This window comes from Ovis aries, chromosome 13 (genome assembly GCF_016772045.2).
Source record: "Ovis aries strain OAR_USU_Benz2616 breed Rambouillet chromosome 13, ARS-UI_Ramb_v3.0, whole genome shotgun sequence".
Classification (NCBI taxonomy): Eukaryota; Metazoa; Chordata; class Mammalia; order Artiodactyla; family Bovidae; genus Ovis; species Ovis aries.
The window spans coordinates 16,499,453-16,521,723 of record NC_056066.1 but is presented as its reverse complement, the minus strand read 5'-3'; the positions used below and the strand labels follow the sequence as shown (position 1 = coordinate 16,521,723).

The 22,271-nt window shown below is 41.6% G+C and overlaps 1 protein-coding gene across 2 annotated transcripts in view; it reads right to left on the bottom strand.

The window, feature by feature from the left end:
• CAMK1D (calcium/calmodulin dependent protein kinase ID) overlaps positions 1-22,271 on the bottom strand; it is a 393,517-nt gene that overhangs the window by 151,081 nt on the left and 220,165 nt on the right. For both annotated transcript variants that reach the window (XM_027976539.2, XM_027976540.3), the window contains exon 3: positions 3,347-3,421. In XM_027976539.2, coding sequence (XP_027832340.1) covers positions 3,347-3,421 — 75 coding nt within the window. The remainder of the gene's footprint in view (positions 1-3,346; positions 3,422-22,271) is intronic.

Genomic DNA, 22,271 nt, shown 5'->3' with positions numbered 1-22,271 from the left:
TATCTAAAGAAGAATGTTCCAAAAAGAACTATTCATGATGTTGTACACCTAAAATGAATATGAAGTTATAAGCCAATTATCTCTCAATAATCACAAAAAGAACTAAAACAGAGAAGCAAGTTCCAGAAAATAGCATTCTGAAAAAAAAAATATATTTGTCCCAAAACCCAAATAAAATTTAAATATAGACCTCTATAAACAATCTAGTCTCTTTTGCGGCAACAGCAATGGAACAAGTATGCTACATACTCAGAGTTGAGACAGCAATTAGCTAAGTAATAAAATTAGGGGGCTGAGCCTCCTCCATTATATCTAAGTGTCAGTGACCAAGATGATGTTTCCCAGGAAACCAGAAACCTCCCAGGCACAAAGATTGTGAAATACAGTTCCCCTCAAATGCTGTGTTCTAGATCAGTCCCGAGGATAGAGAAAATAAGGTCTTTCTAAACTCTTCAAAAACAAACAAACAAAAACACCCAAACCTCCTTCCACTGATGTAGGCAGAAAAGACACGGGCGTCTTGGGAACAAAAACTGTTGAGACTTATCAATAAAAACTAAAACGCAGCAACGAAACAATAAAGCCCACCAATCCTCAACCTGACTGAAGATTTTCCCAGGCCTGTATTCTGATATATCAAAGCTTTTCCGTCATTGCTTTCTCCCTTCTTTCCTTCCTTCCTCTCTCCCTCGCTCGTTTCTTTCTTTTTTGTCATTGCTTTAAAGAAATATCACTGGTTTAGATAACAAATGGAGAAGAGGAAGGAATAAGAAAGGTCATCCTCAATTTTTAAAATATCTGACATAAAATAAAGGAATATAATTAGGACATTAAAATACACTTAATATTTAGGACTAAACTATCAGCACTTTACCAAATACAATTCCTTTGGGGACCAACCAGAATTAATGTGAACTGCAGATGACATGACTGTTTAGATAGAAAATATTTAGGAATCCACAAAACAACTACTACAACCTGTAAGTCAATCTAGCAAAGTTGTAGCTTAATGTACAAAAATCAATTGTATTTTTACACAATTATATATACTATATATATATATAATAGGAGCAAAGTCAATGGAAACATGAAATAAACAAGAGGATTGAAAAGAGAAAATATTTCAGAATAAATTCAACAAAGACCATGGAAGATTTACACACTGACAATAACAAAGTAGTAAGAGAAATATTTCAAAGTTCGTCCCATTCTGGACACTTTCATGCTCTCCTGCCAGCCCACCTTTACACATGCTTCTGCTCCTAAGTATGTGACCCAGCTGCTTCGAAAGGCAGAATTCAAATGTACCCTGAACTTTATCTCATAAAATTAAAGACCATCTGCAGAGACAAACTGATAACATGATATAATTCCATAAAGAAATTAGTCTGCATTGAGGACCTATTATTTATGACAGATTATTTCTCACACATTTTTCTCTCTCAGTACTCACTACAGCCCTCTAGGTAAATATACTATTATTGTGTAAAGTTTTTTCCAGTAAGGAAACTGAAACTGAGAAAGGCCCAGTTAATTTGCCAAAATACACCCAGCTATTAAGAGGCAGAGCTGAGACACATATATTTGGGGTGCTTTCCACTTATTCAGTGGCATCACCGTAAACAGAACTTAAGGCAAGTGAAGACCTGTAGTTTCAGATTCAACTATCAATACTTTGGGGGTTTTCTGTATCACCAATAAAAAAGCACACATTTAAATATACTACTGACATTTTGTGGGGCTTTTTCTTGTCACCAAAACGTCCTATTTTTCCTACAGGGCAGTCAGTGTTTGGTGGAAAGGTGATTCACCTGCTTCTTTAAGAGGTGATTCTGTAAAAAACAAAGTTACATGAGCTTCTAGGAAGTACATGAGACTTGGGGAGAACTAAAAACGTGCTAAATTATAAAACAAACAGAATAGCACAGAACTAGGAAAGACCACACTCATGATATTGAAAATTTAACATGGAACCAGTAGTCATTGCCTACTGTACAGCAGACACCACCACGTGAACCTGTAAAACTGCTCGTCACCATCTCGGACTGTCATTCGTCAGAGAGAAAACACCCACATGCTTCCAACCCAGACACTTTTAGAAGTATCTATACAAAAATCTCATAATCTACTAAAAATACTTTAAAATAGTGAAATGTTAAACAAATGCATTGATGAACAGCTGTTTGCATGTTAATATGATTCCAAGCTAATACACTGTTAAAACATTCATAAGGAAAAGGAAAATCGATTAAAAAAAAATAAACTGTTAGCCTGACCCTCAAATCTTCTACCTTTGGAAATCCAAAGTCTGCAAATCATTAATAAGTAACAAAATTTATATATTTTGACCTTCAACAAAAATCCCCTTTGGTCGTTAAGCTCAATAGTATAGTGTTTCAGAATTTACTCAAGTCGTGGTGAAAATGTAGCACTCTGATCCAGTTTCCATCACTTAATGCTAACAAATTTAATCCTAGGATACTCCTACGAATTATATCACTTAGAAGAAAGCATTTGTGTAAGTGGGGAGGCTAATTTCATCTCACATTTTAAAAAAACAAATGTTCAAGTCAAGTCTCTACCTAGATTTTCAGCTTTATTTCTTCCACCTTCTGGTAAGCTCCAGAGTTACTGGAATGCAGAAATATTCTAAAGGGGGACTATTGTTAATGGCACAGGCTGACTCCAATTATATGTCTCTTGTGTCTGGCATGAAGCTCATGCACTTTCATCTGCTCGCAGCAGAAGAGAAGGGAAGGGACAGAACGCAGAGCTGCCATCTGCTGCTGCCCCCCAGCTCCTGAGAAATGAAGACGAGGCGGGGAGTTTCTCCTGGAGACAGAAGCAGTGTGTACTTCCCAGCGGGACCATGAAGTGCTTCCAGGAAGCAACATTTGGACCTCGCACATTAAAAAGCAGAAGAATTTCCCTGGAGGTCCAGTGATTAAGAAGCCAGGCTTCCACTGCAGAGGGCATGGGTTCAATCCCTGGTTGGGGAACTAAGATCTTGCAAGTCACGTGGGAAGAATAAACAAATAATTTTTTAAAAATCCACACTTAAAAAAATTTACAAGAGACATCCCAAATAGAGTGACCCTGCAATAGTAGCACTGGATTCCATTATGAGAACTGTAGCTTTTCAGATCCAGCAGCTGCAGACTGAGAGCAAGTGAGGTCTCAAGGTCACTGTCCTTAGACAGACACATTCTTAACCCAGTGTCCCGCAGTTCCTCCCACCCCTCCCCCCACCCTCGGGTCTTACCATTAATTCAAGTTTCACAACCTGGCCCTTTAGGCATCTGAGTTTGCAACCCCAGGTCTGCAAACAGTTAAACACAGTACTTACAGCTGCATGACCAAGTACAAGTGATTTGGGCTTTCATAGATGTCTTCCAGGGCCACGATGTTCTCATGCTTAATCCTGAAGGAAAAAAAAAAGTGCACACATGGAATAAATACCTGAGACATGTAAGTATGAAGAGACATGCTATCTTAAAAAACAAACAAAAAACAAACAAAAAAAAACACGCATGTCATAATAGCAACAAGTTCCAAGACAGAATCTAAACACTATAAGGTAATGTTTTAAGATGCTGCTTCATCTTTTCCTCAGACTTTTTCCCCTGACTCATCTTCCATGCTCTCTGCTCTTCTCTCTGGAGGTTCTGTATCTGATCTTGTAGCAATACAGGATAACCATCCCTGCTTCCCTGTACAGCCTACCCCTCTAGCATTTATTCACAGGAATCTCAGGAATGGGCCAAAATCCTATTATCTTGCAGGGCCCTCTTTGGACAGCTGAGCCCCCAAGGAGCATTTACTTGCTCCCTCCTTTGCAGCCTCACAACGGCCAACACAGACTGACCTGAACAGCCCATTGTATGCAAATCCATCCCCACAACAGGCTGGATGTTCCAGGGATCAGCTTCACCTTCAGGTTTCTGACTCCAGGGTAAGCAGTGGAAAACCAGACTGACCACCTCATTGGGGTTCTAGTCACCATCATCCTCAAGGTGCAGTTCAGTACCCCAAGCAAACTAGACCGATGCTTCCCCAAGAGTGCTTCCCAGACAGGCAGCACCAGCATCTCCTGGGAGATGGTGAGAAATGCAAATTCTCCTCAAACAGAATCAGAGTCTCTGGAGCCCAGGCTGGAGAGGGACCTGTTTTAACAAGATCCTCAGATGATCAGTCTGCACAAGGGGAGGTGGAGGAATTCTATATTATGACAGGGCTTCTCAAAGGGCACACATGAATCTCCGGGGATTCTGGTCCCAGCGCACATTCTGATTCAGTGGATTCTGGGCAGGGCCTGAGAGCCTGGCATTTCTAACAAGCTCCCAGGAGATGCTGCAGCTGCTGGTCTGCAGACCACACTGGGAGCAGCAAAGTCCTAACGATAAAACTAAAAGAAAAGAAAACAGTCTAATTCTTGCCCTTCGAACTACCGATTAGAAATAGCTTCTGCTCATAACGTAGGACTTGGTGTTTATTTAAAACGTTTGAGAGAAGAATCATTTCATTATGAGCTAATTAGCTCTTACCACAAACTTCTTTGAAATGACTGCTGAGCCATTTAAAAGCAAGCATTGAACAGGCAGATAGATTCCTGTGAATCCCTGAAAATAAGTACGACAGCCTACTCATCCTGTTTCCCCTTAGTACCTAGCACAGAGCTGCTTGATAGCGTAGAGCTGCTTTGCTCCTAAACAATGAGTTATTATTTATTTAGGGAAAATGAATGCAATTTTCCTAAGTGTGAAATGTCTACCCCTCAAAAGAAATTTGTAAGATAGAACAAACCAGAATATGACCTTCCCTTTGAGCAGATGAAACAAGAGAACAAAAGAATTAACTGAGAGAGGCTATGCTTTGCTTTGATCACTGCAGCCCTTATCAGCCAATGCAGTTGATGTGTAGGAAGTAAGAACACAGATTATCCCAAATTCACATTTCATCTGATTCCAAGGCAGAGAACCTAATTATTTGTTAGCAGTGGCTTCTGTGGTCCCTGAGCAAAACAATATCAGCAATGTATCATATGAACCAAGTAAACTATTCCACCAAGGAAACCATGAGAGAGTAACCTGGCACCCCGATACCCCAGATGTTTGTGGAATTATCATTATTGGACACATGTGAAAAAAATACAACAAAAACAGTACAGAGTACACGGATTTTCCCCTTTTCCAATTAAAAAATTGCCATTGGAATCCATCACACAGGCACAAATGTCTTCTTTCAGTAAAGTTTACTTGGGAGTTAATTAAGAGCTTAGACTTATGGGAATGTGAAAGGAATGGGGTTTATACAGAGACCTGCCAGATAAAACACAGGACACTCAGTTACATTCAATTCTAGATAAACAATGATTACTTTTAAAATATAAATGTGTCCCAAATACTGCACTGCAGTTTATCTGAAATACAAATGTAAGTGGGTGCTAGATCTGGCCACTCAAGTACATGAATCACAATAAATGAGCCTCCAAACTGGGCTTGGGGGTTGTACCTAGAATCTTAGCTCCCCTCAGAGGTTCAGCCAGGAAGACAATTTGAACCCTGGACTACAGCCATTAATACATATTCAACTATATACAAAGAGTCAACTATATACAAAGCACCTGCTCAGCCAAAGTAGGAGACTAATAAATTAAAAATATAAGTCCCTTATTTGGATGCAAGGCATAGAGAAATTAAAGTCTATTTAACTTGCTGCACCTTACATGAGCTCTTATAGTGGCTCAAACGGTACAGCTACTGACTTTCCCTTTGATGAATCAATCAGTCAGTCAATCACCACTTCCTGACTTTCTGCTCTGTGTCTGGGAGAACATAAGAAAAAAATAAAATAAGGTTTGCCTTCAAAGATCTTGTCACCTTGATGGAGAGACCCATGAAGCAATGAGGTTAGAATTAAACGCTATGTACTGCACAACTGTTGTTAAATTCAGAGAAAGCAAGGCCCTGGGTCAGAATTATAGTGAAGGCCTCAAAAAAAAAAAAAAGATGGAGGTTAAGTTGGGTAAGATAATGTATCAATAAGCATATCATAAATTTCAGGACTTCCCTGGTGGTCCAGTAGCTAAAGACTCCGAGCTCCCAGTGCAGGGGACTTGGGTTCCATCCTTAGTCAGGTAACTAGATCCCGCATACAGTAATATGGTCCAGCAGAGTCAAATGTTTTTAAAATTTTCCAAGAAATTCTAAAATGGTCTTTTAAATGTCTCTTAAGAAAAGTGGTTTAATTCACTTGTAAATGTTACAATGTGACAAAAGATTACAGCCTAGTCCCCCACAGCTGTTCTCCGGTACTTTATTCCACCCTCAGATTCCTTAAGGAAAACTGAACTGAAAATTTTAAACATTATTTCATAGCCAGATTATCCCTACAAATGCCATGTGAATATTCATCCACACATCTCTGCGTGCTCACCATGTACTAACCACACAACTAGGAATCACAAGGGAGGTACCTCAGCCCTCTAGGAGCTCACACAGCTGGGCGTCCGGCTGCAGCCAGGACACTTCATAGGCAATCTTTCTTATATTTACCGGAAATCATCTTCTTTAGAATTAGTACTGTCTCCTGGTGCCAACACAGAACAAGCTTACACATCACACAAGCCCTTCTCATATACCCTGCAAATATTTGTGGGATATAATTTCCTACTAAGCTCCCTCTTCTTATCCCTCAGCTCTCTTCCAACGTGAATTCTAGTCCTTCCGTCGTGTTATGTCACTTTTGTTTGTTTGTTTTGTTCTGTTTGTTCAGAGCAGGGTATTCTGAACTGAAAGTAATGATCCCAGTGCAAGACAGAGCATCAAGAATAAGATACTAAATAACAGGGTAGAGCTGGTAATCAGACGGTAAAGTGTGTGCCTACAATGCAGGAGACCCGGGTTCTATCCCTGGGTCGGGAGGATCCCCTGGAGAAGGAAATGGCAATCCACTCCAGTACTATTGCCTGGAAAATCCCATGGACAGAGGAGCCTGGTAGGCTACAGTCCATGGGGTCGAAAAGAGTCGGACACGACTGAGTGACTTCACTTCACTTCACTTCATTAACTATGCGGAGCTGGATATTATAATTTTACAGATAAAGCTTAACCTTAGGTCCATTTTTTCAGGTAGCTGCATGATGGTTGGCATATAAAGAATATAAGCTCCGTGGAGGCAGGGATTTTTTACTATTTTGTTCATTACTGTCTCCCCAGTGCTGAGAAAAGAGCATGGCAGGTAGTATTAATACTTTCAGTACATGCTTCTTGAATGAACAGAATAATATAAAGTTTAGGATCAGTTAAATGACCAGATCATTTTTACCTAAACTTCTACCAAACAAGATCTCCTCTCTTACTCAGGCTTGACTTTTTGAACTTGGCTTCATTAAACTCAGTCTTTTGGGGAGCCTGGCGGGCTGCGTTTATGGGGTCACACAGGGTCGGACACGACTGAAGTGACTTAGCATAGCATAGCATAGCGTGTGATGCTTCAGATAACCAGAAATATTCTGGAGTTTGATTCTCTCTTCTTTTTATGACCCCTCACCATTTTGGAACATCTGCATATTTTGCTGGGACACATGCATTCCCTATGTCTTCATCCAAATTCCTAAATTCTTAAGTGGGAAAGTTACAAGCCAGAACTCCACGGTAGTCCACCAGAGACCCCATCAAGAAAACCAAGACATTCATCAGCTGGCTTTGATGGCTGCTAAGTTGCAAAGCCAGCAATTTTAGCCCATTTATTTTACTGTACTAGCCATAAGTGTCTTTGCTGAAACGGCATTCCTCACTTTGAAAGCGAAGTCACTCAGTCGTATTCGACTCTTTGTGACTCCATGGACTGTCAACTACGAGGTTCCTCCATCCATAGAATTTTCCAGGCAAGAGTACTGGACTGGGCTGCCATTTCCTTCTCCAGGGGATCTTTCTGACCCAGGGATCGAACCTGGGTCTCCCGCATTGCAGACAGATGCTTTTACCATCTGGGCCACCTGGGACTTTACATACCACATAATACTATTTAAAGGGAAATGGGTATTTGGGAAGAATTGCTCTTGGCAAGCCCATGGTGACTCCTAGCAACCATTACAGTTTTTACTAAATGACTGTAATCCATATGGCTAATTTATTGTTTCAGAACTTTGCTGTGCACTGGAGTCAAACTTTCTTGTCTATACATCTCATAGTCTACCTTTTTCATATTTTGAAGATTTGCCAATATCTCTTACGTTGTTTTCTCAGATATTTCAACTGGGACTCTTGAGATAAATGCAATTTCCTTAGTCCCCTGGGATGTAACACATCTAAATCAAGTGAATTAATTTTATAACTTTCTTTAGGCCCCACTTACATATGTTTTATACATACCATGTTTTGAGTGTTAACTATGTGTCAAAACTATACTAAGTATTTTTAAGGATTTCATTTAATATAGTAACCCTACAAAGTAGCTATCATTCTCCCTATTTTTAAAAGAAAAAAAACTAAACTAAAACTAAACTTAAACTAAAAGTAAGACCCCCAAGAGGCTAAGAAAGCATTCCAAAGTCGTACAACTAGTAATGGATTTGCCAAGATTCTAACTCCTAAGACCCTGTTTAAGCACTTATGCTATAACTTCATGTTAACTAACTTATAATGAGAATATCAAAGATATTCTCATAAATTCTGAGTTGTCTGTATAAAATCATAACACCTAAAGTTAAAGAATTAAGTTTCATAACTAACAATATAATATCCACCTCTGGAGGCAGTGAGGCAGAGATCAGTATTACTCTCCTGAAATCTACTGGAAGCTCTCAAGATACCTGGTTATAAACATCCTGACAGACAAAATCTCAGTGGGTCAAAGTGAGCCAGAGGGAGAGCTATTCAGAAGCAGAAGCAACAGTTGGGAGTCCAGAAATTCTAATTAGGAAGAGCCTTCAACCAGTCTACATCTGGTGTCATCAGAAGGGGGAAGAAAGTGGACAGAGAAAAGAGGTGGGGCACCTCATCAACAAGCAAATGGAAAACCAAAGTTCTGTTGCCCTTGCATAGCTGAATCCCTAGGTCAGCACTCAATCTCTCTAAAACAGGGCCAAGAGAACCTTCATACATAAGGAATGTTCACCCTCAAACAGCAATCCTTTCTAAAATGTGCATAATTCAAAAGAATAATGTCACTAAAAACAACTCTGTGATGAAAAGAACCTCACTCAGTTTTAATCACTTACCTACCAGGCCCAAAGTAAGCACTGGGTGGTACATCTACATACAGAGGGTAAATGGTTTAAGTAGTAATCTACACTAAAATTAGGCTTCCCTGGCAGCTCAGCTGGGAAAGAATCAGCCTGCAATGCAGGAGACCTGGGTTCGATCCCTGGGTTGGGACAATTCTCCGGAGACGGGAAAGGCTACCCACTCCAGTGTTCTGGCCTGGAGAATTCCATGGACTGTACAGTCCATGGGGTTGCAAAGAGTCGGACATGACTGAGCAACCTTCACTTTTACACTAAAACCTCCATAAATCTCCACTAATGGATAGAGGAGATGAGCTGAGGAGAGTGGGCCCAGAGAGAGAGGGAGAGAAAAGCTGAGTGGGAAACCAGCGCATGGACACTGCTGCAGACTTCTGCCTGCATGGCGACGACAGCCACGCAAGAAAACCCCACGGAGAGCCAGGAAAACGCTTTAAAGTTCATCCAGGCAAAAAATGAGCCAAATGCACAAGCAGGCCCCATGCCAAGCCCCCAAGCTGCAGAGAATATCAGGACCCAAAGGACAAGCATCCTATTGACCACACACGCTCCTACGAGATGATAGTGACATCATTTCTCCCTCTGGTCCAGTTCTCCAGCGCTTACAGAAGCCACACATTTTGAACTCCACGTAAAATGAGGGAGGTTAGAAAAACACTCAAGAGAAGAGAAAAGAAGGGAAATCCTTTGTTTCTTTTTTTTTTTTTTTTTGCCTTTTTTCATCCTTTTTTCACTGATCTTGAGGGGAACAGGGACATGTAGCAGCAATTATGAACACTATGAAGATTATCAGAAGGAAAGGCAACAAAACATCTTTCCTTTGTGTGGTCTTTAGAAAAGGTCACTTTTCTACTCAAGTTAAAGAGGCCACAGGAGAATAAGAGATGGAAGTAAATGTAATCATAAGGGGACACGAGACAAGGTGTTTACTAGTGAAGGTATAACAAGGATGGCGGCGGAACGGATCTCAGCACAGGTGCACAAGATGGAAGTTACATCAATGAGCAGCGACTGGTCTCCTGTCCTCCTCCCTTAAGCACTTCTGGGCTAACAGTCCAGTCCAAGAAAGCTCTTTCTCAGGGGAAACGCAGGCCCCTCTCAAGCAAAGACCTAAAGGACTAGGTCTTTCACTACCCATGACTCTTAACTTTCTTTAAACAGTCCAGAAAACTTAAATTTCATTCACAAAAAAGATGCTACAGTTCTCTGGCATCGCAAATGGCCTCAAAAATATCTGAAGAGCATTCTGACATGTTGGCAAACACTCTTGCTTGTCTAAGCAAACAGTATGTTTTCTTTTTTTTAATAAACAAAATAATTTCCTCCTTTCTTAGGTCATTTTTCTTCTCTCATTATAAACAATACAGTGGCTCAGTGGTAAAGAACTCGCCTGCGACGCAGGAGCCTCAGGAGACGTGGGTCCGATCCCTGGATCGGGCAGATTCCTTGGAGAAGGGAATGGCTACCCACTCCAGTATTCTTGCCTGGAGAACCCCATGGACTAGGAGCCTGGAGGGCTACAGACCATGGGTGCCGGGAGCCAGTGTGTGGAATCCCACCCATGACAAGGTCATGCGGAGAGGCCTGATGGGCAAAGCGAGTCAAGCCTCAGGGTTTCGGCCTGGTATTTCCTGAGCATGTACCCCCAAAATAAGAATCTGCCTGCCTTTTTGTATTGTACTTTTCCACTCTTCTGACACTCTCTGGAAAAAGTTAATTCAGGGCTTCAGTCTCCTGCAAAAGAATGTCTTGGCTTAAAACCCCCTCTGATAGCTCTCTAACTTGCCTAACAGGTTCCCCCGACCTTTTACAGCTTTTGAATTGCTTACAGCCCCCCAACCGTGAGAGGCACAAAGCTTAAAGCATCTTAAAGATACAGAGCCTTTTCTAAAGAGCTAAAAATCGTATTGGTGATGGATTTCACTGTTGACTCAATGACTGCTGCCAGGACTCCATATTCTTTATCTTTCAGGCACCTGGGAGGATGTTAATCAATGTAATCGGGATATGGAAAAAGGTATATAGTAGTTTTGATGTTAGGAACACAAGACTTTTGAGTTAATTACTTTTCTTTTGTTATAAATCACTGTACTCCTTTTACTTGTTATAAATTGCTGTATCTTTGCTATGTAAGAATGTAACTTTATTTAGTGCTTTCTGAGAGTGGCACCAGACTTTGAGAAGAACAACACAAATAAGTCTTCTGGTTGACAAACCCTTATCAGAAAAGGGCCGTAAAATGTTAATTGGCCCTTTTGGCCAGAAGATGATGTAAATCACCTAAGACTTGTGTATACAACTAGGTATGCAGAGAGAAATGCCTGGTTTTGATAAGAGTCTGGGCTGCTAACGCTGCATAATTTTGTATTACCCATTGATCTCTATGTACAATCAAAGAGGTATAAAAGGTCTTTCTAGCCAACAGAGGCCAGTCATTGGAAGGACTGGTTTCCCCGTGTCTCCTCTTTACTCTAATTTCAGGCTGAATTCCTATCTGGGGCGTGGAGGCTCGCCATGTCTACTTACTTGCCCCGGCTTCTAAGATCCACGCAAGAGGGAGCCCAAGGTGAGGCACCCCCCGCTATTCAAGAGGACGCCGGTGGCCTAACGTAGATGGTGCAGGCTCCTTGTCTGGAACTTTATCGGCTTTCCACGTAAACCAAGTTATTCAGCATCTTTTCTCCACTAAATTTTCCTCCTACACTGTTTCTTCCTAATCTAATCTTAAATAAATAAGTTTTTTCCTCACCTACTCCGTCTCCCCTTCAAATCACCCTGGATCCACCGGGGCTGGACCTCGGCACATGGGGTCACAAAGACTCGGACTGAGCACATATATAAGCAATACAGGAAATACTGTTGAGAAAATCGGGATATTTTCACAAGGGAAAGTGATAGAGCTGAAATATTTGCCAGATGGTATTAAAAAAATAATACCTTTCCTTTTTAGAACTTAACAGGCACATTCACAGATGTTATCACATTTCATTTTCACAACAACTCTGTAAAGCAGGCACTGTTATTCCTATTTTATAGATGATCACTCCCAATTTATAACCACTTAATCGTTCTTCCATCTTCCCTCTGGTCTTGCTCTCTTTCTAACCATTCTCCCTGCTGTTTAAAGAGCCATCATTCCACAGTATAGAATATACTGACCAAACCGACTGAAATTCATCAGTGGCTCCCTTAGTTCAGAATAAAGTCCAAGTGACTTGACATGACCTACAAGGTAGCATGTTGCTTGGTCTTCACACACCATCTCACCCTCCAGTGCGGCCAGAACTTTGCTGGACCCAGGCAGCTCTCAAACACCAGTGCACACCTTCTTCCCTGGCCACACAAGTGTGCTCATGCCTCTCAAATCTTCTCACTCAACTGTTCACCCTCTCAGACCCATTCGACAGCACCTCCACGGTGAATCCCTTGCTAGTCCTTATCTTTTGTAGGACTGACTCCCTCTCCTCTGGACTACCCCAGCTTTTTCATCACCTGTTGTTATACACACGGCATTGCATCCATCTGTTTGAATGAATATCCATGTACATATTAAACGGTTTTACATGCAGAGAATAAACGTCTAGAAGGATACAGTTAAACTGGTGAGTACCTCCAAAAGTAGGCTAAGATGGGAGGATATTTTTACCCTCCAGTTTTTATTAATTAGAAATTATTTGAGTAACTATTTTCTCAGTTCTTTCAAGGATGGCACCATACTAGTTGCATAGGAGAGAAAGTTAATTCATTATACATAATAAATTCTTTAGGGCATGAGGGCCTGATTCTCTTACTGAACCCAAGTACAAAAGTCAATGGATTGTTGTATTGCCAGATTTTCACTAAGAGGTACTTTTTAAAAGGCTCTTGATCAAAATCATCAACAGCTGGTTCACCAAAATGTATCCATAACGCTGGACACAAAGAAACACATATTGATTAGTTTAAATGCTCAAGCAATCAAGACATACTACGGGTCTCAGCCCTGACACATCTCCTGCAAGATTTTGGACAAGTCATGAAATACTTTCTGACTTGATTTCTCCATTTCTTAAATGAACACTAATTATGTGGTCTCATGATCTACATCTATACACTCACACACATATATATACATGTATAGAGATAAAATTATCACACATACATGTATCTATGATATCAGACAGACATGGAGAGATCCTATCTATTAGGAATATAGGCCACCCAGGGAAGACTAGAATTCAGTCCAAAAGCTTTGAATCATCTTTCTTTGCAGCCAGCAGATGGAGCTGTAATCAACAGGACAAAAGGAACAAAATTCTAGTACCTAAATCAAGATCATCTTAAGAATGCAAGCCACTTTCGTTGTCTTTTTAAGGATTAAGTACCTAGAACAAACACTCAAAAATGATGTCCTTTTCATCATAGGGGACTGGAATGCAAAAGTAGGAAGTCAACAGATACCTCAAGTAACAGCTAAATTTGGCCTTGGAGTACAAAATGAAGCAGGGCAAAGGCTAACAGAGTTTTGCCAAGAGAACACACTCGTCATAGCAAATACCTTCTTCCAACAACACAAGAGAAGACTCTACACATGGATATCACCAGATGGTCAATACCGAAATTAGACTTATTATGTTTTTTGCAGCCAAAGATGGAGAAGCTCTATACAGTCAGCAAAAACAAAGCTGACTGTGGCTCAGATCATGAACTCCTTATTGCCAAATTCAGATTAAATTGAAAAAAGTAAGGAAAACCACTAGACCACTCAGGTATGACCTAAATCAAATCCCTTAGGATTATACAGTGGAAGTGACAAATAGATTCAAGGGATTAGGTCTGATAGACAGAGTGCCTGATGAACTATGGACGGAGGTTCCAGACATTGTACAGGAGGCAGTGATTAAGACCACCTCCAAGAGAAAGAAATGCAAAAAGGCAAATGGTTGTCTGAGGGGGCCTTACAAATAGCTGTGAAGAGAAGAGAAGCTAAAGGCAAAGGAGAAAAGGAAAGATGATACCCTTTGAGTGCAGAGTTCCAAAGAACAGCCAGGAGAGATAAGAAAGCCCTCCTCAGGGATCAAGGCAAAGAAATAGAGGAAAACAATAGAATGGGAAAGACTAGAGAGATCTCTTCAAGAGAATTAGAGATACCAAGGGAACATTTAATGCAAAGATGGGCACAATAAAGGACAGAAATGGTATGGACCTAACAGAAGCAGAAGATATTACGAACACACAGAACACACACACATTCTGTGGCAAGAATACACAGAAGAACTGTACAAAAAAGATCTTCAGATAATCACAATGGTGTGATCACTCACCTAGAGCCAGACATACTGGAATGCAAAATCAAGTGAGTCTTAGGAAGCATCACTATGAACAAAGCTAGTGGAGGTAATGGAATTACAGTTGAGCTATTTCAAATCCTAAAAGATGATGCTGTTACAGTGCTGCACTCAATATGCCAGCAAAACTCAGCAGTGGTCACAGGACTGGTAAAGGTCAGTTTTCATTCCAATCCCAAAGAAAGGCAATGCCAAAGAATGTTTAAACTACTGCACAATTGCACTCATCTCACATGCTAGCAAAGTAATGCTCAAAATTCTCCAAACTGTGCTTCAATAGTACATGAACTGTGAACTTCCAGATGTTCAAATTGGATTTAGAAAAGGCAGAGGAACCAGAGATCAAATTGCCAACATCCACTGGATCATAGAAAAAGCAAGAGAATTCTAGAAAAACATCTACTTCTGCTTTCTTGACTATGCCAAAGCCTTTGACTGCATGGATCACAACAAATTGTGGAAAATTCTTCAAGAGATGGGAATACCTGACCACCTTATCTGCCTGCTGAGAAATCTCTGCAGGTCAAGAAGCAACAGTTAGAATCAGGCATGGAACGACAGACTGGTTCCAAATTGGGAAAGGAGTACATCAAGGCTGTATATTGTCACTCTGCTTATTTAACTTATATGCAGAGTACATCATGCAAAATGCCAGGCTGGGTGTAGCACATACTGGAATCAAGATTGCCAGGAGAAATATCAATAACCTCAGACACCACCCTTGATAACCACAGATGATACCACCCTTATGGCAGAAAGTAAAGAGGAACTAAAGAGCCTCTTGATGAAAGTGAAAGAGGAGAGTGAAAAAGCAGGCTTAAAATTCAGCGTTCAAAAAACTAAGATCATGGTATCTGGTCCCATCACTTCATGGCAAATAGATGGGGAACCAATGGAAACAGTGACAGACTTTATTTTGGGGGGCTCCAAAATCACTGCAGATGGTGATTGCAGCCATGAAATTAAAAGATGCTTGCTCCTAGGGAAAAAAGCTATGATTAACCTAGACAGCATATTAAAAAGCAGAGACATTACTTTGCCAACAAAGGTCTGTCTAGTCCAAGCTATGGTTTTTCCAGTAGTCATGTATGGATGTGAGAATTGGAATATAAGGAAAGCTGAGTGCCAAAGAATTGATGCTTTTGAACTGTGGTGTTGGAGAAGACTCTTGAGAGTCCCTTGAACTGCAAGGAGATCAAACCAGTTCATCCTAAAGGAAATCAGTCCTGAATATTCATTGGAAGGACTGATGCTGAAGATGAAACTCCAATACTTGGGCCACTTGAGGTGAAGAACTGACTCATTTGAAAAGACCCTGATGCTGGGAAAGACTGGAGGAGAAGGGGACAACAGAGGACGAGATGGTTGGATGGCATCACTGACTCAATGGGCATGAGTTTGAGCAAGCTCCGGGAGTTGGTGATGGACAGGGAAGCCTGACATGCTGCAGTCCATGAGTTCATAAAGAGTTGGACACCACTGAGCAACTAGACTGAACTGAAGTATCACATGTGATATTCTCTCATTTTGAAATGAGTTTTGCTTTGAATCCTTAAAAATAAACACTAATTAAAATCTTGCACACTGCTGATCATAGTTTTAAAAAAGCATCTTGCACATCCTTAGTACAAGACAGGGTACACAGAGTGGAGCCTTATGTCAGGAGGCGGGACTAGAGACTATCACGGTAACGTGTCTCAAGGGGGTCGTATGTCGATTCCATTATTTTCCAGAGTCTTAGTTTCCTCCTCTGGAAATTAACTAGGCAAACAGGAGACTCCCTCAGGTCCTTTCCAACTCTAGCAATCAATGAATCTAAAATTATAATGAGCAAAGTATACTGAAGTATGTATGATCCCACAAAGCTTGATTCTAAGCCAATATGCAGTGTTCTCCAGGATTCTGCCTGCTATACAGAAACCTGGATTACAAGTCATGCTTCAACAGGCTCTTTTGCGTGGGCAAATTTGTCAGTTAGACATGGAATAGAATTTCTTGAGATAAGAATCCATTTACAAGGAAAAGACTTTCTTTTCCCTCTCCCACAGTTAGCCTCTACAAGGCCCTGAACCAACAGAGAAAGGACCGAGTGGTTTGTTCATGTCTGGAATAACTCCAGAAGTTCCAGCCAAGGCTTGGTTGTCTTTAATTCAGAGGAGAAATGAGTTAGTTTCAAGTCAGTGTGAAACACTCAGTGCTTGGCACATGCCAGCACTCAGTAAATGTTGCAGAAAAATGGATAAATCAACGAGTGACTAATCTCAGCCTTCCTAAAGGGTTACAGGCCAAAGACACGCAAAACCTGGGCACCTGAATCAAAAAAAGGTTAGAAGATTCGACTCTTTCTTTCTTTCCTACTCCTATCACCACCCATAATAAATTACAGGTAGGTCTCAAAATCAGAATTATCTGATTTTTTGATAATTTTTAGAATTAATCTGAGGAGTTTTTAAATATAGGATAGATTTCCCTGGTGGTCCAGTGGTTAAGACTCCATGTTTCCACCGCAGGGGGGCACAAATCTGATCCCTACTCAGAGAACAAAGACCCCCGCAAACTGCTCCTTTAAAAACAAATAAGTAAAATTAAAATAAAATATATGCTATCTGGATCCACCCCTCCTGGAGATTATGATTTAATTGTCTTGGAAAGTGGCCTAGGCTTCTGAATTAGAAAAAACAAAAAAAATCCAAGTGATTCAAATGCAAAGTCTGAGTTCCTCTGATAAGTTACTGAGTTAATAAAAACCTTGAATGGTGAGAAAGGATTTACTTTTAAATACTTGGCTGAATACATTTATTTCATAACTGATCTGATTTAAAGATAAGATGCAGGGTGTCCTTAGGATGAAGGTTCAAGGCTACTGGGCCTACATATCAGTCCTCTGGGAAAAATAATATGAAAATTTAACAAATTTCAACTGGTTAACTATAACATTTCTAATATTTTAAGGTCTTAGTAAGGCCTTGAAACACTAACACATTTTAGGGAATGTTGTGATTTCCTTCTCTGGATTTTTGGCTACCTTTCTGTCAAAGGGTAATATACATTTCTCTGGATGTTTTAACATGAGAAGACGCCTTGGAGTCTTGCAGAACATAAAGCTATTACTTGCCTGGAAACAGAGATAAAGTCTTATAACTTTCATTTACCAGCTATGGATGTGAGAGTTGGACTGTGAAGAAGGCTGAGCGCAGAAGAATTGATGCTTTTGAACTGTGGTGTTGGAGAAGACTCTTCAGAGTCCCTTGGACTGCAAGGAGATCCAACCAGTCCATTCTGAAGGAGATCAACCCTGGGATTTCTTTGGAGGGAATGATGCTAAAGCTGAAACTCCAGTACTTTGGCCACCTCATGCGAAGAGTTGACTCATTGGAAAAGACTCTGATGCTGGGAGGGATTGGGGGCAGGAGGAGAAGGGGACGACAGAGGATGAGATGGCTGGATGGCATCACGGACTCGATGGACGTGAGTCTGAGTGAACTCCGGGAGTTGGTGATGGACAGGGAGGCCTGGCGTGCTGCGATTCATGGGGTTGCAAAGAGTCAGACACAACTGAGCAACTGAAATGAACTGATACGAAAATCCAGCCTCCAAAGACACCTTACGAAGGGACTCTCAGAAAGCTTGTTCCAGGGTCACTGCAGGTCATTCCAGTGCGAACTGAAGCCACACAATGTGCGATCCTGTGATGACCTGCAGCCAGAGGCTGACAGCCGGGGCTGCATCCCACGGCTTCCTCACACACACACTGTGCCCCAGACCAAAGACATGGGGTCTGCATTCAAGGAGCACCTCTAAGAGGCTTGTAGCTCTGAACAACTGGCATCCCTGTGAGCATAAAGGAAAGGGGGCCAAGACAATGCATTGGAATCCTGGGAAAAGACATCATGTCCCTTTTCTTTCCTATCACGAGAGCCCTGTGCTTTCTCTGTGCCAATACCCACGGTGAGGTCCTGTATTTCACAACTTGAATCCAGGCTCTGCCAAGCCCGCAGGTGCCCAGAGTGGCTCAGGGGCACGGCCCTGGCACAGCACAGCCTGCAGGTGAACGTGGAGCCCCGGGAGCATGGGTAAGGAATGCAGAGGCACATGGCTGCCACCTGTGCTCCCTCCAGACAACGAAGCCTCACGGCCAGAGGAGCAGGAGGCTGGAGGCTCCGTAAATCTGCTGGAATACTGTGCTGTTTGTTGCTAAAGCGAGGAGCAAGTTATACAAGAAAAAGATGGGGTGAAGAAGAGTTAAAAGAGTAAACTAGAGACAGAAGTCTGCTCTGAACAACTGTTTCCCATCAGCTCCATTTCAGACTGAGGAGGATGGAACTAGACACTTCTCAATGTTCTAGAAAAGTGCCCACCTTCAGACAACTGGCCAGAATCGAGCTTTCTTTAGCTTTTAAACATCAGTGATAAACAATGTCACTGCTCAGGGCTGCTCAGGTCAGCCCCAGGCTTCAGGAAATCAAATGCATTTGATGGAAAAAGTAGTGTTCGGGCACTTTCATGAGGATGTTTGTGGCTGACTGTGTGTATATATAGCACACAATCAGCCACACACACACACACACACACACACACACACTGTGTTCAGTCACTCAGTTGGGTCTGACTCTGTTGTAACCCCATGGACTGTAGCCTGCCAGGCTCCTCTGCCCATGAGACTTTCCAGGCAATAATACTGGAGTGGGTTGCCATTTCCTTCTCCAGGGGATCTTCCTGACCAAGGGATAGAACTCATGTCTCTTGTGTCTTCTGAACTGGCAGGTGGATTCTTTACCACTGTGCCACCTGGGAAGCCATATATATATATATATATATCTGTGTTTTTTAATTGTATAAATTATATATAATATATATTTATCTGTTATATATTATTTATTATATTTATTATATTTATTATATTTATATATTTATAATATATATCATTTATACGACTTAAAAAAACAGAGGTAATCTCTACGACTGTCTAATAAGGGCAACTCTGTTCCTTCTTGAGAAAGCAAGAGTGAATTTCTTCATAACTGCAATTAGAGACATGATTAGAAAGAACAACATGTTTTGCTTTGTCAATGATTGTTAAAACGATGTATCTGATACATGCATAACCTCTCCAAATCGTAGTTTTATGGTAGATGGGTGTGAAGTGCTGAGGTAGTTTGGACTTTATAGTTTTACGACGTCCTGCTAATAAAAGATTATGATAAGCCAGGGGATGAGCACCAGGGCTATGAGCAAATTCTCAGGAATGATACTGTTCACAGATGGTGGCTCATAAACTAATTTCCATTCACCCCGCTTTCTAATCAGAATTTAAAAGGGAGTTAGGAACGCAATCGTGCTGTGAGGGATAAGGGAATGGGAGAAGCCCCGACATACGGACTGACCCTGACCCGGGAGGGGATGGCGGCTGTCCCCTGAGAGCTACACAGGGGTAGCCCGGGAGGGGATGGCGGCTGTCCCCTGAGAGCTACACAGGGGTGGCCCGGGAGGCGATGGCGGCTGTCCCTGGGCTCCTCCGCACACGCAGAGCAGCTGCTGTGCCCAGGCGTTGGCCACAGTCCTCAAGCCAGAGACGGGGGAGGGCAGGCCAGGCCGCGGGCACGCACAGCCCGCCAGGTGCGTTTTAGGTGACTGCCTTTTTCAGAGCAAAGCCATGGAGACTTTTTTCCCTCCAAACATCCAAGCATCTTAGTCCAACAACCAGACTTCCTTGAGGTCACTTTGGATCCGAGCTTTCCAGTCTGGTTTCCCCCAACTCCTCCATGTTCTTAATAAGTATTTTAGAGCCATCATGAGATACAACTTTTACAGACCCAACTCCAATAGATACCAAATGTGAACACAGTGGACACCACCAGCAGGTTGGCTTGTGTTCCCCTTGAGAGCACTTGTAATAAAAGTTACAAAATGAGATTTATACATTCACATTGAAAAAATACCACATGTCTTACCTGTGTGTGTACTGGGGCTCTCTATGTATAAAAACGTATTTTTTTAAAGGGTTCTGTTACTTAAAAAAGGAAGAAAACAAAGCAAAAAAGAAAGATAAGGAAAAAAGAAACCACTGCACTAAATAATGCAGAAGGGAATTAAAGTTTCTTCCCTGCTCTACCTAAAGAAGTCTAGTATTAATATTATGAGTATATTTTCAGATACAAAAGAGTCCTGTCCTCAGAAATTCATTCCCTAAGATGCTAATGTTCTTTTTTTTTTTTTCTGAATCTTTGGCCTCTTTATAATTAGTTATTTTAAGTTATGTTAAAATCAGGAAGACTCAAACAACGCAAAAAAAGCGAAACAAATGACAACCACTCCAGGATTCTTGCCTGAAGAATTCAACGGACAGAGGAGCCTGGCAAGCTACAGTCCATGGGTCACAAAGAGTTGGACACAACTGAGCAGCTAACACTTTCTTTCTTTTTTTTCCTTATGCACTGTCTGAAGTCACACAGTGCTGGGTTCACAGTGTTGGAGTTGCTTTCTCACCAGAGGCTGGGGGGCAGCCAGCACTGTGGAATACACTCTTGCAGGCACAGAGCCTAGCAGAATGATTTATCTCAGGGAAAGGATGCCAAGAATATTTGAGGAGTAAAGTACAGAAAGAATAAGGGCCTGGGTGGAGGAAGGTGCAGAGTGTGGTACCTCTTGCAACGTACACACAAAACTGAGTCAGAAGCCCCTGTGTGGACAGTGTGGACATGAGATAGTTAATCAAGGAGCCTTGGGGGAAGGAAGCTTCAACGTGGAAATGAAGACCAGCCGTTGCAGGATCTTGCAATGAGTGTGGAGTCAGATGAACCATCTGGTAGCTTTCCCTCTTTCATCTTTTTTTTTCCTCTCTTTTTTCCTGGGGTGTGGGGGATCGGGCTGGTGGCAAACCAAGCATCTGAAGGTCTAATGTGACTTTAGGACAAATAAACACGCAGAAGCTCGGCTCAACAGGACAGTTAGTCAGCTGTCAGGATGAACACTGCACAAGAATGTTACCAAATGCACTGCAGGCGGGCGACCCAGGGAAGGAAGGGAAAAGCACGAGCTCTTAGAGTCGCCACCACTCTTCCTCAAAGTCCACTGTACACGAGAGCCCTTGGAAGAGCACCAGCGCACATCACTTGCAGATAGCCAGCATAAAACTCACAGACCTAGACTTCATCAGACATCAAGAGAGTACTTGTACCTATGACTGATTCATGTTGAGGTCTGACAGAAAACAACAAAATTCTGTAAAGCAATTATCCTTCAATAAAATTAATAGTTTTAAAAAAGATAGGGAGAAATCTTGAGGGCAGATTGAAGAACATTATGAGAGGCTTGCTTACTAGCTTCAACAGTGTGAGTTTTATGCTAAAGAAACTGGGAAGCGGGATGCACATGTCAAACTCCAGCTCTGAAAAAAACTACATGTAGTAGTTCGTTTTGCAGGGATAGTTAAATACAGCCAGTAAGAAAAGCTAAGATAAGAATCTGCCTTCAATGCAGGAGACACAGGTTCGATCCCTGGGTCAGAAAGATGCCCTGGGGAAGGAAATGGCAACCCACTCCAGTATTCTCGCCTGGAGAATTTCATGGACAGAAGGGCCTGGTGGGCTATAGTCCATGGGGTTGCAAAGAACTGGACACAACTGAGAGGCTAACATTTCAATAAGAAAAGCTATGAGAAACCTAGATAGTGTATTAAAAAGCAGAGACATCACTTT